The sequence below is a fragment of the Coptis chinensis genome, chromosome 3 (genome assembly GCF_015680905.1).
Source record: "Coptis chinensis isolate HL-2020 chromosome 3, ASM1568090v1, whole genome shotgun sequence".
NCBI lineage: Eukaryota > Viridiplantae > Streptophyta > Magnoliopsida > Ranunculales > Ranunculaceae > Coptis > Coptis chinensis.
In genome coordinates this window covers 96508434-96518603 of record NC_141458.1, presented here as the reverse complement: position 1 = coordinate 96518603, position 10170 = coordinate 96508434, and the positions used below count along the sequence as shown (strand labels likewise).

The following is a 10170-nucleotide window of genomic DNA, read 5'->3' as shown; positions in this document are numbered from 1 at the left end:
GCCAGCGCCCGCGTGAGGAGGGCTTCGCTACACTTCGACGAGAAAATTTTACTCGAGGCGGCGCGCCAAGGCAAAAGCGACTTCGCTAAAACACCGGAATTCCAAAATACAAAAGAGCGACTTCGCCCTAGTTTAGCGCTTTCGGCCGACTGACTCCGTGGACCAGAAATTTTCCAGTTTTTTGGCGCGTAGTACCGGTTGTTTTGCAGTTGTTTCGAGGCGTAGTTTTGAGATGACATCTCCTATAATAATACCGAACAGTCTTTCGAAGATTTGTTCCAAAGCACTACTTACGGTGCTTGGTTTCGCGAGGTGATCACATACGTTGGTATCGGGAACCTCTTATGGTAAGACCGGTGAACTTTATTCTCCAAAGACTTGCATCTTATTTTTATAATAACTGCATTTTCTTTGAGAGACCGGACGGAGAACAAGTGTTCTCCATCAACATTGAAAATGAACCAATGGAAATTACCGTGTTCTTGCTAGCATTTGTTCTTGGACTTGCTATGCCATTTGAGATACAAGACCCATGGTGCTATTGGTCGATAATATGCATGTCTACACTTATGAGTCTTTGCACGAGGCTTATGGGGCGGGCATTTTTCGTGATTGAGGACCAAGGGGACTATAACGCGTTGCCTTGGTAGCCCGGGTCCATGAACATAGGAACTGTTATGTTTTGGATTATGCTAAACATTTTAGGGGAATGACATTTTTCTTACGTGAATGACGCCACTTGCGGCGTTTTCCTTGCTTTAGCCCGGGGGGCCGGGTTCTATGACCTTCCTTAACTTTGATGTCTAGTTTAGCACGAAGCCAATACCATGAGGCATAAGTACCTTCTTATGCCTGTTCTAATTTCACGTATTATGCTATGTTTCTTTCCTGTTTTTTGTACACGTTTCACGGATTGGATTAGGGTAGACACGGTGCGACCCACCAATTGTCTTATTCGATCTTTCCGTGCAATGACTTGGCAAGGGTGGCGGATACAACCTCACCAGGTTGCACCCTACACCCCATCAGACCAAGTGGCACTTAATAGGTTAGCAACCATAGATGATAAATGGCGTGAAGCCTGGCAAATTATCATAGCATGGCAGGACGCGAAGGAGCCTCACTTCTTTATAGAAGTAGAGGATGACGAATATGACGAATAACAGCGGGAGTGGAGGTAAGTTTTAGTTTCTGTTAGTGTCTGCTTATGTCCCAAGCAATTTCATTCTTTTAACCCCATAATGGGTAGAACTCGTATAGAGTTGAGTCAGTTTTTATTTCCTATATTAGTACGTTCTAACTTTGTTTTGCAGATGTTCCTGAATTTCACGCGTTTCAATGGTATTTTTACTACCCTCTTTATTTAAATGCTTTGAGGACAAAACATTCTTCTTGTTTGGGGGCATAGAAACACGTGTAATTAAGACATCTGCTAGGATATAAATATGTATAATATGCATTTGTTTTCTAGTTAAAATTTCAAAAATTTAAAAATATAAATAAATAAGTTATGCTATACACTTAGGAATATTGGTATTGTTTCTTTCTCCATGCTCTTAACAATCTAGAAGTCTCACGTGTTTTGTCGTTTAATAATTGTTAGAAACTTAGGTTAATATATAGGTAATAATCTTTACATCTATCTATAAATATATTACATGAGTATCTATGATTGTTAGCGATAAGTTTCAAATCTAGGCTAGAGTACTTATTCTACAAATCCACGGAGAATATAGCCTAAAGCCTTATATGAGTGAAACATTTGAGAAATGACACAAGGGAGAAGTAAAATCGGGAGAGAAATCACACGTCCACTTGCTTGATCACTAAACCATATCCTAAGCGAGAATTTAGGCCCTCTTTGGATCGATATAGCCAGAAATTCAAACCTATGAATTATTTTCCGCTAGTAAGCCCTAATCGAGCCTTTCATTAGCCCTTCCATAAACCACAATTCCTTTACCCCGTTACAAAAACAAAACAAAATAAAAAAAAAAATCAACCTACCCAATTTAGAATAAGTCCGAGAATAGAATGATGAAGAAAGAAGAAGAGAAAACACTGTGTAAACAAAAATTAGTTAGTCTTTCGGAAAATAAAGAAAATAAGTTTCCATCCAAAGAAAAGAAAAATAGAAATATAAAAATAAAATAAAAACTCTAAAAAATAGAATAAAAGGAGTCAAAAAGCCAAAGAAAAGAAAAAAAATATGGCTAAGGATGGAAACAAAGTGTAGAAGCAAAAGTAAATAACAAGGTTTTCTCTAGTTACATATTATGAAGACTCTATTATCTCGGACTTGTCCTTTTGAATATCCATTTCCTTCCTTCTTAAACCATCTCCTAATCCCCGTAACACCTAATAAAGACCTTTAGCTCAATTAGGAATAGGTTAGTGTGATAGTAAGTGGCGGATGTGTTTGATCGACTCCGAACTTCACGTGTGTCATTGAGATTGTAAGGTAAAGTGTGCCCATCTTGTACCTTTGGAGTAGTGAAACTTGAGTGGAAAAATCGAGTGTTGTTTCTTGACTATTATTGTGAGAACCTACTTAAGGACGCTATTCGAAGTTCTCGAAAACAAACCCGCTAAACATTTTTTATAGTACTACTCATTGTGTATATGTTATTGTAGATGATAGATTATTATGCATATATTAACTTAGGTTTCGACTTGGTTATTCTTATTCAATTGCTAGAGAGATGTATAGATAGTTGAGCATGAATAAGGAAACAATAGTTTTATTTTCTTAGTCGTTGTAGTATAGATGAAGTTTGTGAGTACCTTCATTGGAAAACTCTCCGCGAGGCTATAACTTCGTCCACTAGGGAATTCCTAGTGGTTTAAAGGCCTTGTTGCATATGGTCAATGCAATCGCGACTCAATAAAGAGAGTAGTTAGAACTCCATTTTTGGTCACTTATTCTAATTTCTCATCTTTGCTTGAGGGACAAGCAAAATCTTTGTTTGGGGTGGTTTGATAAGAGCCAAAACTGTAGTTTTAACCCCTTAATAATCATCTTGTTAGACCAATTATGTGAATAATAAGTAAGAGTTAATCTGCGACACGTGTTTTTATGCATTCGAGGGCTTCAAAGTCCATTATGTGCGAAATGTGCCACTTTTAGCGAGATAAAGGAGCAAAAGTCGTGAGAACTTCGAATGCCATATCTTTGGACTCAGACCTCGGATTGAGACCTACCTTATGTCAAAACGACCGGCTCGGAAAGAGCTTCGCAATGGTCCAAGCCTTGACCCAATCAGAGGAGCAGAAGTGGACGAAAAGTCTATAGAAGCCAAACTGCGGTGAAGAGGCCTTTTTGGATTTGAAAAGAATTGGGTTTTGGGCCTGATTCTCTGGCCCAAAACATGGCTCCAAGCCCATGCACAATTTTTGGATCTGGATGTATAAAAACAAAAGCTTGACTCAGTGTTAATGGCGGTGAGGGGCAGTTAGGTTAGGTAGATAGTTAGACCTAGATTAGTTAGCCTCCATTAATTAGTTTTAGAACTTAGTTTAATTAGTTTCAATTCATTGTAGTAGATTAAACCTTTGAATCTTGTTCTTCATTTGATTAGATCAATAAAGTAGTATTTTTTATCAATTTCGATTTTGTCATTTCCATTTCTAGATCTAATTTCAATTCTTGTTCTTATTTCATTTTAGTCATTAATTTAGATTTCATTATTATTTAAATTAGTAAATTTCAATGCTTTATATTATGTTTAGATTTAATTTAAATGGAAATGATTGCGGAATGATTCAAGGCTAAACCTCCATTAGAGGGGGTTGAGAAACCTTGATGAAAGCTTGATTCCAATTATCGGAGATTGTCGTAATTTCCTTTCCACTCTAGAAACGTTTAGTTCACCATGAGAATGGGTTTAATCGTTCACATGCTAATTATTAATTGGTAGAAATGCCATGTGTAATTAGGGATTAGGAAGAACCGATTGTTTTGCGTAGCAGTTCAATTCGGATTACGACGACTCGTCGCTAGTGGATTAAGTTGAGTTAAGGTGGAATCAATCCCCCTCTAACTCCTTAACATCGAATCAACGTAGCATTCCCTTAGTTGTCAGATAGTCGACTAGTTGCATTTCGTGGGTAGTTGCATCGTAGTCTAATTCCCCTTCGTAAAGCTCTCATTGACTTAAGACTGATTTCTTAGACTTAGAAAACAATCCATGCTAGGGAACTAGGAGTGGAACGAACTTCTTACTCCACATAGTGCAATTCGCATCGAGAGTAGAATCTTTGATAAATATCTAGTAAAAGCTAAAGTTTTAGTTTACTTACGTTGTGAATTCATCGTTCATTGCGTAGGTAAACTATACATTTTTCAGTTATCAGACGACCTGACATCGATAACACTGAAGTGTGTTGATGTTTTGACCATGTCCTCTTTTTTACCAATGGAGACTAGTAGGATTATGTCTCCGATGGCATATGTACAATCTCCGTTGAACCCATAGAGCGGTGCATTGGACTCTATCATCACCGATTCTGGCTGGTGCATGTCTTTGTAAGTTGGATAGAACAGTATGTCGCATGAGCTCTCTAGATCGATGAGGACTCTTTTGACCGTCCAACCGTTGATCTTGACGTACACTACCAAGACATCATTGTGAGGTAGGCACACCTTGTCTAGATCTTTTTCTGTGAATGACATTGTCGCTGTCTTCTTAGGGTTGGTGGGGTTGATCATCTCGGCTTTGTGTGAGAGATGGTAGATTTCTTAGATTGCTCCCACTATTCTGCGCTTCTCTCGACTTGAGGTTTCGTCGTTTGAGGTGTCTATAATCATGTTGATTACTTTGTCCTCATCTTGGTTGGAGGAGTGCTGTTTCCTGTTGTGCTTTGACCGACCTGAAGACTTAGATCGTCCTGTTGATCTGCCTCTGCTTCTGTTTCTGTTGTTAGTAGGTCGTTCATTGCTGCGGCTCCTGCTTCTATGGCGTTTGGCATCCAGCTTATTCCTCAGATCGCTTTCTGGCAAGAACTCTTTTAATTTGCCTTCCTCCACTAGGTCTTGGAGGTAGTTCTTGAGGCTCCAACAATCATTGGTTTCGTGGTGGTAGAGTTTGTGGAAATGACAATATGGACGCTCTGGTATGGCTATTACCTTGTTGATATTTGGTTTGAAGTATGGCGCTGTGTAGATTTTTTTCAGGATTTGACTTGGCGTCCTAGAGAAGTTGAAGAATTCCCTATTTGTGTATGGGGGTTTGATGGCGTTGGATCTCTTGTTGTTGTTGTTGTTGTTGTTTGAATATTGCTTGCTTTCCTTTGGATCTGGCTCATTGCTGACTACAAGGACCTTTTTGCCTTTGCGCTTGGCCATCCACTCTTCGTACTTGATGTATTTGTCGACTCTGTGATACAGGTCGGCTGAGATGTCTGGCTTGTTGCGCATGATGGACCATGCTAGGTCGGAGTCGTCCAGGAGGGCGTTTGTGAACGCAAAAATTGCAAAACCGTCATTGAGTCCTAACTCTAGCGAGAGTAGGTCCTTCTTAAAACGTCCTAGGAAGGCTCGGATCGTTTCACCATGAGCTTGCTTGAGATGGAATAGGGAGTCCAGGTCGGCGCGCTTCTTTCTGTTGTGGACAAACTCTGCTACAAATGTTTCAGCAAGACTGTCAAAGTTGTTGATTGAATATGGAGGGAGTGTGTAAAACCAGTCTATTGCTCCGTCCTTTAAACTGGCTGGAAAAAATTTGCACTTCAGGTAGTAGTAGTCAGGATGGCTGTATAGTGCTCGGATTTGGCTGAAACGGGCAATGTGCTCACCTGGGCAGGAGGTACCGTCATACATCGGGAACTTTGGTTGAATGAACTCTGAAGGAGGTTGTTTGTCTCTGATATCTTGGATGAATGGTGATGCTTTGCATATCTCCAACATCTTCTGAGTGATCTAGATCGCGTGGCTCTTTCGCTTGACTTCTCTAGTTTTTGCGCGAAGTTGTCTAAACGCTGATTGGTGGGGTTGGCTAGGGCTGCAACAGTGTTGTGCTCCCCTGCCTCTGTGGTGCCATTGTTGGTGTTGGAGTTGGCATTCTCTTGCATTGTCTGGTTTTCCTGTTGCAAAGTGATGAAGGCTTCTTGGAGTGTCTTCATTTGGCCTGCCAATGCTTGTAGGTTGGGCTCCATTGTGGTTTTGCTGACCAGCTTCGTGGGCTTGAGAAAAGAGCAACATTCTTAAGGAAACGAACCGACAGACGGTGCCAATGTAGATATTGGTTATTTTGGAACTACGACCTGATGATTTGTTGGATAGAAAATGACTGCATTCTTCTTTGTTGCACTCTTCTTGGGATAAGAGTTGCCTACGTATCAAGTTTCTCCGGGTAAACTTGAATCAAGCCTTACGTAGTTCATCTCTTTCTATTTGTAGATGTGTGTTTGAACCGTTATGGATTGCAGATCTACATTGTATGCTATTTTGATGATTTGTCATTACTCTGATGTTACAAAGTAAATGACTCCTTGATTAGTTGCGTTGATTGAGCTCCAGGATTGCACTAGTTGATATTTTTCCATGTATGGTTGTAATTGCTGTTGGTGACGACCTGGGTGTTGGGTCGTTGGTACGTTCTGATGTTGTGGGACGAACTGAGGTAAGACGTCCTGCCTTTGTGGACACGTGCTCTGTAGTGTAGAACGGAGAATACTTACACTATCAATACTCATACTCAAAAGAGTATCTACATATTAGATTATTTCCGAGAAGATATGAGATGAAAACACTTGAGCAGAAACGGGATATCTATCTTTTCATCGTGTATAGCTATTTCAAAAGTAGTACCATTATAGAATTTTTAAGAGAATAAAGTGGCCTCTTGGGATTGCTAGTGGCAATGCAAGGTCACATTCATAGACTCAGCGCCCATGAATTTTTTTCAATTTTATCAAAATGTGACGACGATGGGTAACAAATAAAATTGCACAGCAGTGATTCCACATATTCTGCGTGAATAATTGAAAACGAATGATCAAAGGTGACTTACGAAACTTCGACATTTTTCATTTAATAATTTGACTGGAACCACGCAATTCTGGGGTGTCAATAGTTCGGTTATGGTCTGGTTCTTAGTGTTGTAAGAATTAAAATTTTGCGGTTTTGGTTATGGTTTTTCACGGTTCTTAAAATTGTGGAACTTTACCTATAATCACTAGTTCCTAGCAGATATTTTCGGTTCCGGTTTTTTATTTCGGTTCTTAAGAGATTCACTATTTATGCACATTTTTTTTATTGATCTTATTAAAAAAATGTGTACTAAAAACATTAAAAAACTGTACGAATGAGTCGTTTTTTCAATATTGACCTAAGTAATTATATCATTTAATAATAAAGTTAAGTAAAACCATATATTTAAGGTTGTAAACAATATTTTTATATTATTTATAATATTAAATACTACGAAAAATATAATTTAATAATATATAAATAAACGTTTTGAGTAATAAAAAAAAATGTTTTGAGTTTTTATATATTTTATTTAGATATTTTCTATGTTAAAAGTAATGATAACATTGGGTCTGGTTCTTTTATTTAAAAAACCACTCAATTCTAGTTCTATATAGTCTAGTTTTTTAGTACTCATTTTTAAATATAATTCCTAAAATTAGGATTCGTAAACATGATTTTTTTTCATGATTTTTTCTGCTGTTCCGATTAAATGGTACCCATTGACCGACCCCTTACGACACATTATTGATTCACTATTCCCCATATTTTTCTATAGGTCTGGGCTACCACGAGGATATCCCTATAGGGATGAGTGTTCCGAGACCGTTGGATCCTAGATCCAATGGTCTGAAAATCAAAAACAAAAAGAAAACAAAAAGGAAGAGAGAGAATATGGGTTTGTTTTTTATTTTCGGACCGTTGGATCCGAGATCCAACGGTCTCAACTGGCGTCCCTATGAGGATATCCTCGTGGTAGACGAACTCTTTTCTATATGGTATTTACTTTTCTAGTGTTCCTTTTTGGTTATCCTTTACTTTTCCTGAAGTGTCATTTACATTTGTTTGCAATATGGACATCGTTTTCAAATTATGAAAAGGAAAGATATAACCACAGTATATAGTAAATAACTCAATGCCTCCCATCAGTCATGATCAAGACCAAAGCAGCTCTCATCACTCAAGGAAAGTCCGAAAATGACCACCCCATTTAATTATCATGAATTTATAGCTCAATGATGGAAACAAGAAATAAATCTTAGTTCTCAGTTTCTCGCACATTCTGTTTGCCCAATTTTGGTTTTTGTCGGAAAAGTAAAAGGTATTTGAGATTTCGAATGGCTTTTTTGATTTTGCAAATGTGTAATTCCACGCATTCTGGAGCAAAATTGCAACTTGTTGCATTTCTTTGAAGATGGATGTTAACTTCCAGGCCAAGTTAGTAACCCGCCCCAAAGCCCATGAGGCAATGGCGGAAATGGGCTTAAACTTCCAACCTGGCGACCCCAAGTAGCCTTTTTTTTTTTTCGATAGGAAACTTCCAGGACCCCAAGAGCCAAGACCCAAGTAGCTCTAATATAGATTTCTTCTATGTGACCCAAAGAAACGCATTTGGGCATTGGCACCAGAAACATAATTTGCTGCACTCCTCCCAACCAAGGCCCAAAATATTGCCGATATATCTGAAATATTACTGATATATCTTGGTAAATTGATACACCGATATCGATATTTTTTATATATATCCACCGAATATTGAACTATTTTTTTCCGATATATATTAAAATTTCCGATATGAAATTTTATATCGCCGATATAATTGATATTTCCAATATAATCGATATATATCAGTTGACTTTTTGACCATTTTTTAATATAAATCCAATATTTCTAATATATTTTTGATATTATATTTCTAATTTATCCGATATTTCTGATATTTTAAATAGTTTGGACTGGTCACCAAAAAAATAGATATATCCGATATTTCCAATATATCAAATATATATCGGTTTTTAAGTACACCGATATATTTATCGATATCAATATTTTGGGCCTTGCTCCCAACTGCATCGATCGATGCAAAATATTTATATACACTGAAACAAAATACAGGAGACCCTACCCAAAATGATCCTGTGACTTGCATACTACTATACTAGTGTCTAATTTTGGAGTAATCTTATAAACCTTTCTCTTCACCAGTAGCTCCATAGAATTTAAAAACTCAATCAAAAATTTTCCATGTCTGCTTCTCAAAACTTCCATACATTCCAAATCAATCCTGTTTTACCATTGACTGTCTGGTTACATACCATTGACTGATTTGGTATACCCATTGGGAAATGACAATATTTCAATGTCGACATCCATTAGAATCTTTTTTTTTTATGGTAAACATCCATTAGAATCAAACTGGTGTTTTATTCCAACTCTGACGTTTTTATTCTGGTAGGACTGCAACTCTGATACCACAAGCAATTAGAATGGAAAGACTTCTGTAGAAACCCCATCAATTACTTTCTTGAGAAAATTCACCTATGGTCACTTGGCTGATCACTGTAAGTGAATGTATCCATTTCAATGAAGCACATTTATTAAAAAGAAAAAGACGCACCGAGCCAAAACAAGGGTCCCAAAAGGACAAAATTTCTTTACAGACAGTAAAAGTAAAACCAACTGAGCAAGATACAAAACTCCTTTATCTTTCGCTTTCTTCCATTTCTCTGCTCCAATGTCCCAGTCAAGAAACAAGAGTTTCTCTCTCCAAATAAACTACAAAGCCTAAGAAGATAGACATAGACACCTCAAGATAAGGACATGGTGACGGGTGACCCATAGAGTCACAATATAAAATTATTATTAAAGAAATCTGTAACACCTTCCCCCAAAGTCCCATGTCCCAAGTCCCAACTGCAATTTTCTATGGTCCCCTTCCTTAAACTGTCCTTGTTGCTTCAACATTATCCAATTCTTTCGCAATTCTCACAAAATGAAGAAAAAAAAAACAAAATTAATGTTGAAATGTTGAATTGGTAAAACTTTCACTTTGCTTCAACATTGTGCAACTCTACTACAGTTTTCGGACTAAATAAGAAACATGCCATCTTAGTACTTAATTAGTTATAGTGCCTAATGAGTGATATATAAGTGGGAATGTTCCGAAACAGATTAGAAATTTTGAACAAAGATAGTAAATT

The 10170-nt window shown here is 37.6% G+C and overlaps 1 protein-coding gene across 1 annotated transcript; it reads right to left on the bottom strand.

Moving 5' to 3' along the window:
• Positions 1 to 4738: 4738 nt before the first annotated feature.
• LOC147511893 (uncharacterized) lies at positions 4739 to 5905 on the bottom strand. The gene has a single exon (XM_086598598.1). The coding sequence runs from the start codon at positions 5903 to 5905 to the stop codon at positions 4739 to 4741; it is 1167 nt and encodes a 388-aa protein (XP_086454724.1).
• Between the last annotated feature and the right edge of the window lie 4265 nt (positions 5906 to 10170).

Excerpts from the sequence above, each read along its gene's own strand:
- LOC147511893 (XM_086598598.1), bottom strand. The coding sequence starts at position 5,905 with ATGTTGGAGATATGCAAAGCATCACCATTCATCCAAGATATCAGAGAC.